At 45.1% G+C, this 14683-nt stretch overlaps 1 protein-coding gene across 1 annotated transcript; it reads right to left on the reverse strand.

Moving 5' to 3' along the window:
- Window positions 1-1329: 1329 nt before the first annotated feature.
- LOC138583683 (3',5'-cyclic-AMP phosphodiesterase 7B-like) lies at window positions 1330-13431 on the reverse strand. The gene is made up of 12 exons (XM_069655641.1): window positions 13110-13431; window positions 9518-9607; window positions 8790-8953; window positions 8592-8655; window positions 8378-8473; window positions 7475-7575; window positions 6823-6954; window positions 6628-6719; window positions 6165-6309; window positions 5953-6049; window positions 4289-4369; window positions 1330-4202 (listed from the first exon to the last, which is right to left on the reverse strand). The coding sequence occupies exons 1-12, from the start codon at window positions 13429-13431 to the stop codon at window positions 3946-3948; spliced, it is 1641 nt and encodes a 546-aa protein (XP_069511742.1). The 3' UTR covers window positions 1330-3945.
- Window positions 13432-14683: the final 1252 nt, after the last annotated feature.

A 14683-nucleotide genomic window follows, 5' to 3' on the forward strand; every position in this document is an offset into this window, starting at 1 on the left:
TTCATTTTTTTTTTTGCTCAGATTTAATTCACTCTATTTCAAACAATTAAAGGTGTATTCTGCGTAATCTTTCTCAAATAGCTTCTGGTAAAAAAATAGTGGCTTTTTACACGTCTGCGTTTTGGAGGGAGATGCTTATCGACACGTTGATGGGGTGCATGTCTTTACAGAGGGAGTGGCAGGATGACATTTAAGGGGGCGAAAGAGGGGGCTTTGTTTGCAGTGTCAATATTTACAGTGACACATGCTGGATGAGTACTGAGTGACTGAGGGGAACTGTGTGTGTGTGAGTGTGAGTAAGAGACAGAAAGACGGTACGACTGAATTATCAGCATGAATGGATTGCAGATGTTCTGCTCCGATGAACAGATTGACGTCTTCAAAAAACCAGAGCTTCTAAGTCGTTTGGTGTGTTTGTATGCTAAGCAGCACCCAGAAGGCTCCAGAAAAAGTTGTAGCGATAAAAAACAACAAAGGCCTCTCACACTCCCTGTTTTATCTCTGCACAAGATAAAGTTTAGAAAGTCAGCCAGGGCAGCGTAATGTGATTTAATAGGTGACCAATCACAAGTGGACCCTTCGTCTGTCACAATCTAAGAGCACTCTTTTGCAATGCAAATCGGAGATATGCAAATGAGGGAGACACAGGCCTCTTCTCTGCTCTCGACACTATCAGTTTATCTTGTTCTGTGTGCTTTCCCTCTTTTTCAACCCTGTATTTACACAAGTTTAGTCTTTATTCTTCTCCTTTTGCATACCGACTCTGCATTAATCCTCTTTGCTTGTGTTTTTCCTTTCTGTCTGATTTGTTTTAATCGTCCATGTGCCGTCCGTGTTCTGTAAAAAAAATTAAATTGGTGAGAAAATGCGACACAACTTCAGCACAATTTTATGATTCAACAGTGTGACTCATGCTCTCTGCTGTTTGTCCTCCAACTAGAATAAAGTGCAACTTTAAGCTGTTTGATCAGCCCGTCTTTTTTCTTTCTTTAAGTGTCGTGTTTACATACGAGCTCACAGCCCCCAGCTATGCGTACAAGTCATCAAGTTGATTGTCAAGTTGAATATTGTATTTATACTGTAACTAAAGCAGCAGGGAGATGCAGCCATAATGTGCCCCCTGCAATGATGAGTAATACCCTCTTGTTTCTCTGAGCCATTGCCGTGATTTGACTGCCCTCTAGTGGTCAAACACTCGTACTACATTCAGGATATCACTGTCAGATTATAGCCGGTGGATGCGAGATTGGGTCAGTTGTAACACATGAATACACAGGGAGTATAATTTGCATGTGACGTTAGTTGAAAAACATTTATTGAATTGTTCACAGTGCTCAGAGGTTGGTTGTCAGAACAGAAGTTTACAGTCAAAGTCAGAGCCGTCCAAACGCTGACACACAGATACAGATTAGACCAGTGTCTGTCTTGTTTGTGCAAACATATCTTGAGACTCAGTTCGGGCGACTTATACAAGGATAACAATTTAGTTTAAATATTATACACTTTGCTTGAAGGGCTTCATTAAAAAAAACTCCTTTATAATAAGCAGAAGATTTCCTTTTCTCCAACGACACAAGTCCTTCTTGAGCTCGCATTTCGGCTACTTAGCAATCTGCTATAAAAGAAAGAACGCCTTAGTTTTAATAACAAACTCCGGCTGCTGATGAAGAGTACTGAGGTTAAACTTTTCTCAGTGAAAGGGCCTGTGACTGAAATCTGCACCCCAATGTTAGTCAAATTAACAGAGTGGTGATTTTTGAGCACGAAGGATCCTTTAAGGGAAAGCGTGCTCATATCTGAGTGCATACGTAGCTTTAAAAAGTTTAAAGATCACGAAGGAAACTTTGCTAATTTGACCGTCCCAGTGTAGATGCACACATTTTATATAAGATGACGATTAAAGTGATTACACTGCTAATAAATCTGGCATAAAAACATGTATTAAATTCATACAGCACATCTTTGTAGTTACAGTGAAACCAGTATGGCTCAGTGACCCTGTTTCAGTGCGCATTCTGAGAGGTATAGAGATACGAGGCAGCCTGAGGCCTCCTGTCTACACTACGGCAGTAACGTGGGACTGTTTCGACAATAGTGAGGCTTACATATAGTGGGAAAGCCAAAAAGAGCGCTATGGTGAAGACATATGAATCATTTGCTTATTAATTACAAGAGCTATACACGGATACTTTCTTACAACTTGGCCAGTGACTTTATTGCACTGCACTTCATAGAAAATCGCAGTTTCAGTTTTAAAAGACTTCTTTAATCATTATATATATATTTAGTTTGTACAGTATTTAAGCTGTGATTAAATTGCATGTAGAATATACTGTGTTGACTGAATGATAAAGCTCAGGTTAGTCCTTGCAGCTCAGGGAAGACGCGCGGCCCGGGGCCTCTCTCAGCACCGTCTACAGCATCGTGAATCTCACACGTGACAAACGGAACTTTACATATTTACAGAAGAGCGGTTAAAAAAAAAGACGTTTTATATTTGTACACTTGGACCAGCTAGTATTTACAAATGCTTTATATGCTGTGTTTGAGGTTATACTGCATCAGGTACGTTTAGTTTTCTGCACAGACATCTTCATTGTCTTCATACTCACTGCAGGATTTTACATAAAGGATATTCACATTAGACATATTTGCAATTACTAATTGGCCCAAGTCTGTTCATGTCATAAGATACATAAGACACACAGTGCCTGCAGAGAGCGTACAAAAGGAAGTCGTATATAAACAGGTTAAAGAGGTAACAGAGCAGTGAGTCCATGTGTCAGAACAGTACGTTGGCACCTCGGCAGCACTGAACAGGTGTGAGACCCAATCTGACTGTGAGAGCGAGTGAAAGATCTAACAGGAAACAAGCTGCTACAGTACTGTGTGTGTGTGTGTGTGTGTGTGTGTGTGTGTTTCAGTATGCTGGTATGGCTGAGGGAAAACAGGCAGAATCTGTAGGTGATCATTTTGACAGTGTAAGAAATATAGTCCAGAAAACGTGTTTCACAGACAGAAGGACCGAGTTCCTGTTAAGGCTTCGTTGTTGTTTGTGTGTTGTGTTGTAAATTGAGGCTGTCGCATAAATAAACGCACCCTTTACGTTGTTAAAAACCAGTGTAAGACTGAGACGTCCCGATGTCCTTCCCCAGTAAAAAGGTCATCACGTTGCTGAGATTTTGGCGTGAGGTCGTACGACGCAGTATGTACAGATTATACTGTTTAAAAACACTTAAAGAAAATGGCTTAAGTCCTAAAACATCCATCTGAAGCCACTTTGTCATCAGCTGTAGTCGAGTTCAGTCGGTGTTTCAGGCGACACAGTTAAAACAGGAGACTTTGTACAGGTTACAGTACCTCGACAGAGTTAAAAACACACCTCAGTGAGAAGCAGACAAGTGAGACACTTGTACCGAAGAAGTGCAAACTGTACAAAAAGAGAAGAAGTGAAAAGAGCTTAGTACAGTGTTTTCTGTTGTTATTATTGTATAAGTTTAAAAAAGTATCATATAGTGGATATATTCCTCTTTTCTCTCATATAATCTTTTTCAGCACAGTCCCGCTGCCTTGTGTATAATTTTGGCTTCTTCACTGTTCTAGCAGCTTTGTGCAAAAACATTGAGCCCTCTTAGCCTTATCTGCCATATTCTCTCTGATACTTTAAAGCAGATATCACTGGGTTATAGAGCGAGGCATATATTTACTAAGATAATCCGCCCAACCATGAATCTCTCCGGCTTCTTTTATTTCCCTCCTGCAGGGCTACAGTCCTCCGCTCCAGCAGAGGGAGCCATTTCTCACTCCCATCCAGCGCGCTCCCGCTCTCAGAGCCTGTGAACGACCGGCGGTGGGAGAAAATATGCAGGAGGACAAACAAGGAGGTGGATAAACACTCCTCTCCTCCGTTCACAAAGGATAACACCTAAGAAGACAGGGGGAGGATTAAGGGATGTCCTCCCCCTCTCCTCCTCCTCCTCCTCCTCCTCCTCCTTCTCCTTCTTCTTCTTCTTCTTCTTCAGGCTCTGGTTCCTCAGCGTGGGAGTGTGTGTGCGTGTCTGAGTGTGTGCGTGCATATCTTAGGCGGCTCCAGCGGGCCTTGTTCCTGTGCAGGTGGCCCATCATGGTCTGGCTGAGCAGGCTGGAGTCAGTGAAGCGGTGCCACTCCTCAAACAGGGGCTCCACGATGTAGGAGATGAACCCTGGGAAGGATAAGAGAGAGGGTCATCTTCGGCTCGGGATACATGAGGACAGAGTACAAAGCTCTGAGTATATGAGTAGTACTCACCGATCTGGATGACCGGGACAGAGTCCGCCTGCTGGTCACACAGAGGACTAATCTCCAGGTCAAACTTTTTCTCCAGGTCACCTGTCAGGGTAACAAATTAAATTCAGTCGTGAAAAATAGTCAAAAAAGGATGCTGATGCAAACTTCCAAGTTCCTATCTTACATGCCTGTCATGTATGATTTCACCTGCACTCTGAGTCTGCTCCTGTCGTATGAAACGTGCCGTATAAATAAACTTGACTTAACTTGAATACCACCTTTAAGAAGATTGGGACCTCTGATTACAACATGAAGAGGATGCATCATTATTAAGGCTCAAATGCAGCTTAAAGAGATAGTTTGGGCTTTTTGAAGTGGGGTTAAATGGGGTACTTATCAATAGTAAGTGTACTACGTACAGTAGACAACAGTCAGCACGGCCCCTGTTAGGAGAAGCCGGCCAGAGTTCCTACACGGAAGCTAAGCGAGCTAAGCGAAGCACCGCTGCAGACGGGCTCACGAGTACCACGTACTTTAGCCACTTAAAAGAGTTGTACATATAAACAAACATGTCAGTTTAAGTGTACAGCTTCACATTAATGTCAGACAGCCCTTTCCCTCAGCACTATGTCTCGCTCTGCACGATGGCTCTGTATACCTACGCATGCAGCACACGGTATCAGATCAGCTGTTTAGGTCGGCGGTTTGTAAAAGAGACAACAGATAAAAGAATATATATATTATGGACGAAGTGCCGTTCACGACGGAGACTAGAGGACATTATTTCCTCTTAACACCATGAAGTGTTTTATGTGCAGCGGCTAACACAGACTGAATCAAACTACACTTTTCTGAAGATATGACTCTTGGTGCTTGTTTTCTGTTTCCTTCTAGATTACACCGAGCTCTGATGAGTGATAAAGGTGTTAGAAAGCGGTGGCTAGCTCCACTATATGTAAACACCAAGACTCCAAGCGCAACACTGAGACAGCTCCACGTCTGCACCAATCATTATGCAAAACCGACGCCGAATGACCCAGCTGCACTCCTGCTTACTCTTCACGGTGGAGACTAGAGGATACTTTTATGAACCAGAGAACACAAGGAAATACTTTTACAGATGGCGACAGACAGACAGGGGAAAACCTCTGTTGGTGTTTGGTCAGTTGTTTCATTCATTTATTTGTTTAGCGCTAGCTTTCATGACGGTTAGGTACAGTAGAGCTCTTAAGCAAGAGAGCAGCTGGATCATTCGACGTCGGTTTTGCATAAAATGATCGGTGAAAGATATTTTTACGAGGGGGATTTTTCTGCTGTATTTTATTTTAATAACATTAAAGTGGCAGTAAACCAGACAAACATGGAGGCCTGACATCTGCTTACTTATTGGGTATAGTGCCATTTGTCTTATAACAGTGTTTTTAACCCTCGCACAGCCAACTCTGCAATCATGTCTCAAGTTGTCCATCGTCATTTATGCGGGATTCTTTCCATCTCCAACGCCACTCTATATGAGCTGAATGCCACAAAGTCACTTTTAATTATGTTTTACAATAGAGAGAGGGGGTTTATGGGAAATGTGGTCTTATTCTAAAGTGACATTGGCTCGAAAAATAATTCAGACCATAGTAGCAAAGCTGCAACATGCAGTCCCTTCTGTGTTGATTTGAGGAAACGTTACTCACCCTGTCTGAAGAACTCCTCACACACCCTCTCACTCCACTGCTTGCTCAGCTCCCAGACGCGACACGGGTTACACACGTCAGCACACTTCAAAGCAATCTGACGGCAAAGACAGAGCATCACTTGTACTGTTATTTCACAAAGTATTGTGTCTTTTATTAACATGCATAGATTAGAGATACTGCTCTGTCAGGTGTGTGTGTGTGTATTATACCTGCAGTATAAAGTGCCTGTGTGAAGCCAGCTGAAGGTCCAGGTCCTGGTTGTCCAGATGTTCTCGAAAGGTCGACAGGAACTCATTCTGCCTGCTGATGTCTGTAGCCAGGATGAGAGAGCCCAGCTGCTGTTCCATGTCCTGCCTGCAGAGCAGAGGGGGCACCACTGAGCACTCACAACTAAAACACTGAGCTTACCGTTAATGTTAGCTGCACACAAACAACAGCTAGTCTATCCATCAGTAATGTATCAGAGTCTACACTTCGCCCACTATAGACTTTCCCTGTGCCTGCATACAGCCAGGTGCCCAATGAAGAGCTCCTGTTTTAGTGTTCGATAAGTTCACTGATCTTCCTATGGAAGTATGGGTTGTATATTGTGTGTAACTGTGTTAAAGATTTAAATATACAGTGTCTGCCAGGCTCTGTCGTCTTTGTGTGGATGTGTGTGTGTATTCTTACGACATGTCTGCAGGCAGGTGTGACAGCAGTCCTGACTCTCGCAGCATGCCCACAGTGGATCTCCAGTGGTGACTCTCCAGCACGGACGTGTTCTGTCGGACAAACATCCAAAGTTCGTTTCAAAACAGACGCACTCACAGGCTGGACTCTAAACTGACACGCTGACTGGTGTCATCAGCAGGCGCGTGTGTGTACCTGGTAGAGGGACGCTAGGTGGTGTCTGGTCTTGATGAGGAAGGGCTGGTTGACTCCAGGGTGGTCCACGTCGTGAGCGGCTGCTGCCATCAGGCCGAGGAACACGTCGAGAGGACTGAGCTGCTCGGCCAGCTACAACACAGAAGCACAAAGGGCGATGCTATATTATCTAATGTGACTAGAATCTTTCAGTCATATGTTACTTTCTCAATGATGATACAGACATAACTGAAATCCTTAAGTATTAGGATATGACTGGCTTTTATTTCACATAACACGGCCATGCTAAAAGGCCAGTAATGATCAAAATGTTATAATACTGATTGGACATCTCATGTTTGCTTGTTATCCTGAACACACCGGCGTGTGTGCAGTCCTCAATTCAATTTATTCATGCGAGTGCTTTTAACAAAATGCAGGTGCGTCTCAAAGTGCTTCTCACAGCAACAAAAGACACAAAGCAATTACAGTAAGGAGGGAGGAGATGCAGAGACGCTTAATCTGGTCAGAGGGCTTCAGGGATTTCTCCCGTCTGTGTGAGTCTGAGCGAGCGGGAATTATCGCTCGGGAAGCTGATAGAATATGTCGAGGAGGAGCTCGGGCCTGTGTAAGCTTTATAGTGTGTGTGTGTGAATACATTATTCTACATTACCTTGGGCTCCTTCAGGTAGCAGTACATGGCTTGAGTGACATCAGCAGCATGGACTGCATTGTGATAGGGATTCTGGGAGTGGTAGTCCTCTTGTACCATGCCTGGAAAAACAGGACTCAAGTTTACACCCATGAAAGTGTCACGTCTTTCACATCCTTCATGTAATGCAATTTTAGCAACACTGCTGAAACTGTCCTGTAAGTGCCTTAATTTAATTATCATGACAGTGTGTTCCAACACATGAGGCACTGTCACAAGGCTCTAAGACTTTAGCTCCATGTGTTCATTAAGAAGGGTCTGTTTGTGCAGAATCTCCACGTTTTGTGTGTTGAAAAAGCTCCAAAAATAAAAAATAAAAAGTTAAAATAATCTCTACAGAATTTGGTTTGTAGATTTGAAAGCAACTAACATCAATTTCTGTGTTCAATTTAGAAATCCTGCTAATAACAGAGCTCGTCTTTAAATGTTATAGGTTGTCAATCAAGAGGTTAGAATATTACGATGCACTTTTACAGCTCTTTTTGCTGGGGAACAAAGTGGGGGATGGGTATAATCAGCTGCCCTTTTTACACTGCGGTTCCGCCACAGTGCCGTAACGGAGCTCCGCCGTCATGCAGCCTTTGTCATTTTACATTGGACCAAGCCTCGCCGGCGTAAAACCACCCCAGTGTGTGTTTTTACATTGCTTTCCAGAAGCTAAACTTGAGCGAGGTGTAAACAAACAGTGCGTGCTTCACATAAACACACACAGACGCCGTTTCGGCTCTGTTACTACCTCCGATGCCGGCTCAGAGGCGGAACGACTTTGCCCCACCGTTCCACCTCCGTGCGTTTAAGAGTCGTAATAATCCCGCCTTGAACTGGCAGTGTAAAAGGGGCAAGTGACTCTTACTTGCAGCTTACCGAGAAACCTGTGCAGTTTGACCATGTCCAGCTGAAAGTGGTGAATGAGGCCGTAGACATTGAAGAGATGGCACATCAGAGTCACCAGGCTGTTCCCTACAGCACAGAAGAACAAGGGGAAACTGTTTTAGTGCAGCAAGTGATCTAAAAATATATTGACTGTAAACAATCCACATATTAACTGTACATTTTAAGCAAAATAAAACCCGCTCACCATTTGTGAGGCGATCGAAGAGGAAAATGTCAAAGTTCCATGTGCCAACTTTTGACAGCATGTGCTGCAAGAAAGGACAAACTGTTTAATAACCTGATCATCAATTATAATCATACATATTGATATCCAGACATACAGTATAAAGATACAAAGAGCTGGAGAAAAGATTTGTAGGGTTGTGAATGTGTGCATCCTCACCCCAGCTTGTCCCAGGTAGTCGTCGTCCAGCAGGTGCAGCGAGCCGGGGGTGTGGGGCACCAACCCCCTGAGCAGCCGGGAGGCGTGGCAGTACCTCTGAAAGCTCAGCAGACGCTTCACCTTCCTCCTGGTGCCCGACTCTACCTCCCCCTGCTGGGCACTGGCTGAAATTACAACGACGAATGGTTTTTGCTCAACAGACCATGCAGGGAACCAAATGTACAAATGTTTTCTTCAGTGCATGTGACAGAGTGGAAAACAGAGAGCGCGATTAAGCTGAATTTAACGCACAATTAGCCTGATTCTGCCTCACAGCTGTGTTCAGAGAGAAGTGTATACGTTAATTCATCAACAACTACCTCTGGCAAAAATGTTAACACGGCGAAGTGGAAGTAAACAAGCTTATAAAATCTGTGTGCATGAAATCAACATCACGCATTTAAAAGTCACATCTAGATAATAAAAAATGGTTAAAGGTCAATCTGAGCAAAATGTGTACTTCTTCTTTAACTCTTTATATTTTAACTTCCTTTTCCACATTTGGCTAACCTAACACATGCACTTTGTTATATAATGCAAAAACTGAAAGCACACAACACTCAGGTGGAAGTTTATACATGTGTTATAAGCACTATGTTAATATGGTGAACCCCAAAACAACAGTGTTTAGTAAGATTAATAGATGAGAGTTGTGTTTGTGGACTGGCACGGACACTCCGTCGACTCACTTTTGAGGATTCGCAGGTCAATCAGCGGGTAGGAGCCTCGTCTCTCGACCAGCAACACGCCAGCATGACCCGTGTTCAGCCTGCCATCAGCTGCACACAGAAGAAAAGCAGAAGAAGAAAATAAGAGGAAGCCCGATTTAGAAACATAAACATTTGATGTTATTACTGATGTTCTGTTGTGGACATTTTTGGCCGACGCTATAATCCGTGAATCCAATTTTCCAGGATAAAGAACGAGGAGGAGATGAGTGTTTAGACGGGAGCTGAGGAAACAAAGGACACAGCCAGCGGGGTGACAAGAGGACAACACAGCAAAGTGTTCCCCAGTGCCGAACATAGATGTTCGACATAATCACCGACATGTAAAAGCCCATTAGGAGTGGTTCTTAAATCAGCCTCTGTAAAACAAGGGGGTCTTTGAGACGGCCGAATCACCAGGACATCATGCAACCGTGTGAGTTTGCCCAAGGAGAACAGATTTCACGCTACTGTGCAGCTGTCGGTGCATGTCTGTACTGAGCGCTTTGTATTATTTATCAAAGCGGTGCTGCGTTCGCTGCGTACGCTCTGTTCCTACAATCATTGGACTTGTTTTCACTGTAGTTTAACACTGATGCTGATTGGTCGGAGGGGGGTTATTTTGAAGCACAGCTATGAGGTGTGCAGTTCAATCAAAGACCAAACACACGCAGGCTGTTTGAAGAGTTATACGCTAAAACATGATATTCATAATTTAAACAACTGACGATTTAGTCGCAAAGAAAAGAAAGTGGCATGTTTAAAGTGTCCGTGTATCTCTGAGTTGCTGACAGATAAGTCTTTCCACAGAGTCCCAAAAGTAACTAGCGACACATGTGATCCCTAAAAACTGAATCCTGCCTCTGTTCAAAATGTGCAATTCACACACCCCGAGGCCAGAGACAACAAGACACAGCTAAACTAGGTCCCAGCACACATGCGCACACACTAAACTCCCACTTGAATAAACAAAAAACGAAGGGAACGCTGAATAATTTACACATCAGATGTGAGGAACTGGAGCGTATTATGTCCCTGAGGTTGCAAATTCACATCACCTTTGTGACTCGGGCTTACAATGGAGGGGGGGGCAGCTAAACTAGCTGCTAATGGGGTCGGAGTCACTGTGGTAACTCCCTCGGGTTGCCAGATCTCGCTTTGCAAGTGTGTGTTGCCAAAGTTGCAGGCAGAGAGGTGCCGTTTTGGTACATGTGTGCGGTAAAGGCGAGGCAGATATACATTAAACATACTGTCATCATTCCCCTCTTCATGTCTGGTTTAGTCCGACGTATAAATGTAAGCGGCTCGGGAGGAGTGACTCAGCCTGTTCACGTGAGGCTGAAGAGTCCTGCTGGCCTAGTTTGAGCAAGAAAAAGGGGGGAAAGCCTCTTTGCTTTTTTATCCTGCGTGCTGATGGGCAAAGAGACGAGGAAATTCATCATCTGGAAAACCACCACAGAAACACTCAGATCTACACACACTGAGAAACACACACACACACACACACTACCCTCTGGCTCTCTCCCTTCACTCGAGCCATCTCTCCATACTTCTATTTTATGTGTCACTCCATCCCTCATTCCTCCCCTTCTTCTCCTGGCTCCTGTCTCTACATCCTCCTCTCCCTTCCTGTTCGACAACAACATCCCCTCTCCCTATCCGATCCAGCGTTTCGTCTCGCCCCCCCCCCCCCCTCCTCCTCCACCTCTCCTCCTTCCCTTTCTCTTCTTTTAACTCTCTCTGCGGTAAATAGGTCATTGTCTCTGCGCCGCGCAGAACTGGGTCATTTAGGATGAGAACGTGAATCGGTTAGAAAGGGTGTTTAAAGATGCAGGGATGCACGCGCGACTCATCATGCGCCCGTGCGTGAACACTCATCGCGCACACACATACGCACACTTGCAAATGAGGTTAAATCCCTGATTCCAAATGCGAAAACAACATCACGCACTTGGCGCTGATCACCCACGCTCACACACGGGGCACCGATATGAATATGTTCACTTGGCTTCTCTTGTATCTGTGGGTGTTTGCAGCACAAACTGTGCTTTGGGGGCTGTTTTCCTTCTCAGAAAGAAACAGTCAGACACACCGCCGCCATATGCAGCACAGACGCTCGAACATAAACTGTTTGAAACACGCAGCGGCGGATGATGTCTCCTGCTGCCAGCTGCTGCTTCTTTATCTGGATGCAGAGATACATACAGTGCATCCTCACAGCTGGCTGCTGGCAGGGCTTACACTTTACTTTTAATGTGTTATCTCACAGCAGCCACATATGTGAAAGGAAGGCGATGCCGTAACAAGCCAACATATAGGTTAGCTTAACGCTCGGCTCCATCTTTTGCCATTTAAAATATCTTCCTGTAGGTGTGGGGTAAATTCTGAAAAAGTCCGTCGTACTTTTTCTACCTCATTTTCAGCCCTCTTCAGTCCTTGCCAAGATAAATGTCAGAATGACTCACTATCGCCGTCGACAACTTATCTCTGCGTCTCGACCCAAGTTGTGTGACATCAATTATAACACAGATAGCCCTTCGAACTCTAAGAGAAGTCATCAGATGAATGAGGTCATCATGATGCACAGGGGAAGTCACAGGAAGCGAGCAGCGTACTTTTGACCATTTTCCACCTCATGAGTCAGTGCTCGCGCTCAGGTAATTCCCCACAGTGTGAATCATCACTTCATCAGAACGCTTAAAAAACACATTAAAGACTTACCCTTATTCCGACAAATGTCTGCGTATTCATTACACCTGTTTACAAGCTGATATCAGAGTCATGTCATCACTGCGTCATTAAATGGCAATGAGATCACCGTGAAAGACGGCTTCAGTCCTGCTGACATGCATCATGCATCTGACATTGACAACAGAAAGATATCAACGTATGAAGCAGCCCGGCTCTGATTAGTGGTCTCATGTCAAATCATCCCGTCTCTATTGAATAATTCACATCATCAGTGTTACATGATGAGCAGTCCACCTGCTCCAGACAGACGGACAGAGGCTCGACTCATGGCGTCACGTCAGTGTCATCAGTGCAGCTGCAGCACAGCAGATGGTAACACAGTTTTTTTTTTTTTTATGGGCACTTTGGCTTTGCAGGCCAAATCCTTCAATTCACTGTCCACTCCGCCGGGCTGTCTGAGCCTCGTCTCGACTCACGTAATTTACGGAAACACAAGCGCTCGTAAACATACCAGCAGAGGCACGTCCGTTGAGGACAGTGTGTAACACATGTGCATGTGAGGAGGAAAAGTTTGACATTTAAACGCAAGAAGAGATTCAAAAGAAAAAACATAATAATAACACTTGAAACCCTTTTGATGAAGCCGACCTGCCAAGACGCATGAGCACTACTATAAAGAAAGAAATCAACAATAAATCAAACACAAATTACAGCAAATTGTGTAAAAAGTCTGTCTCTGTTTTCTGCCCTGAACGTGTTTTCATGTAGCATCCACCTTCGTTGGGTCAAACCAAGGAAAACATACACTACACATTAAACATTTATCAGAACCTGACTCCTATAAGCTTTACTGTACTTGTGGCGTATTTTATGTCCCAGTTACCTTCCAGGTGAGCGGTCCTGTCTTCTAAGTCATGCTTCAGCTCCGCAACCTCTTCTTCTGGCACCCAGGTGTTCGCCGGAGTCCTCTCAGGACCCAGCGGCCCCCCCCTGCGAGCCCTCCAGGCCGCCCTGAGCTGCCGTATGAGCGCTGGAAGCTCCAGTGCCAGCGACAGACCCCCGCAGGTAACTGGAGGCATCCTGAGAGGACCCCAGACAGGCGAGCGGGGAGCCTCGTCAGGACATACCCCGACTTCAACCCCGACACCGAGACCAGAGTCCCGCATCCTTATATCCGGGCCCCAAAGCCCCTCTAGCACTGGCATCCTCACGCCGAGAGAAAACGGACTGATGACAGTAAAGAGGGGAGAGAAAGCAGAGAAGAGTGGAGGAGGAGAGACGGCGGAAAGGAGAAGCTCACTGTCAGGTAGCCATAGGTGAGGAGGAGGATGAGGAGAGGCAGAGATAGTAGCAAGTGAGATGTAGGACAGAGGAAGAAAGAGGCAGAATCAGTAGCAGGGAGGACAGAGGGATTGAGGGATTGACAGGAAATGGGAGCAGAATGATAAAAGACAGAACGAAAGAAGTGAAAGGAAGAAGAAAAAAGCCAGAAGAAAGAAGTTAGAATCTGTCTCTATCCCTCTCTGGCAGAGCCGGCGGCCACTGACGGTCTGCTCCCTCCTTCTGCCGCATTCTCTCTCCCCGCTACAGTCTCACTCGTTTCAGTGTTGTTGTGGAGTCTAAAAGCCCCTCCCCTCTCCCCTCTCCGCTCTCCGCTCGCTTACACACTCTCTCACTCTGCCTGTATGCCGCTACACTGATGGCACACCAATAGGATGAGTGTGGATGACAAGTTGGTAATGAAACACTGAAATTCATACTGATGTCTCTATATGACCTCCAAAAGACAAACGAGAGGAACAACATTGATAAGTTCTATATAGTGATTTTACTGCCTGTCATGCTGCCACTAGATCGATTACAGACGAAGCGATTTTCAGCACGCTGCCAACATTTACATTTTACATTGTTACGGCGGAGGCAGTGTGATGCGTTGGGCAATGTTCTGCAGGGAAACCTTGGGTCCTACTATTCATGTAGATGTTACTTTGACACGGACCACCTACCTAAACATTGTTGCAGAGCAAGTACACCCCTTCATGGAAACAGTATTCCCAAATGGCAGTGGCCTCTTTCAGCAGGATAATGCACCCTGCCACACTGCAGACATGGTTCAGGAATGGTTTGAGGAACACGATGAGTTCAAGGTGTTGACTTGGCCTCCAAATTCCCCAGATCTCGATCCAATCGAGCATCTGTGGGATGTGCTGGACAAACAAGTCCGATCCATGGAGGCCCCACCTCGCAACTTACAGGACTTAAAGGATCTGCTGCTAACGTCTTGGTGCCACCTCAGCGCGCCTTCAGAGGTCTTGTGGAGTCCATGCCTCAACGGGTCAGGGCTGATTCGGTGGCACACCAATACCAACCTACACAATATTAGGCAGGTGGTCATAATGTTATGGCCGATCACTGTATGACACATTGTGACACGCAGATTGCACAGACACATAACAG

Source organism: Semicossyphus pulcher, unplaced genomic scaffold (assembly GCF_022749685.1).
Source record: "Semicossyphus pulcher isolate SPU_LCO1_2020_fin unplaced genomic scaffold, fSemPul1.0.p SCAF_11, whole genome shotgun sequence".
NCBI classification, from domain to species: Eukaryota; Metazoa; Chordata; class Actinopteri; order Labriformes; family Labridae; genus Semicossyphus; species Semicossyphus pulcher.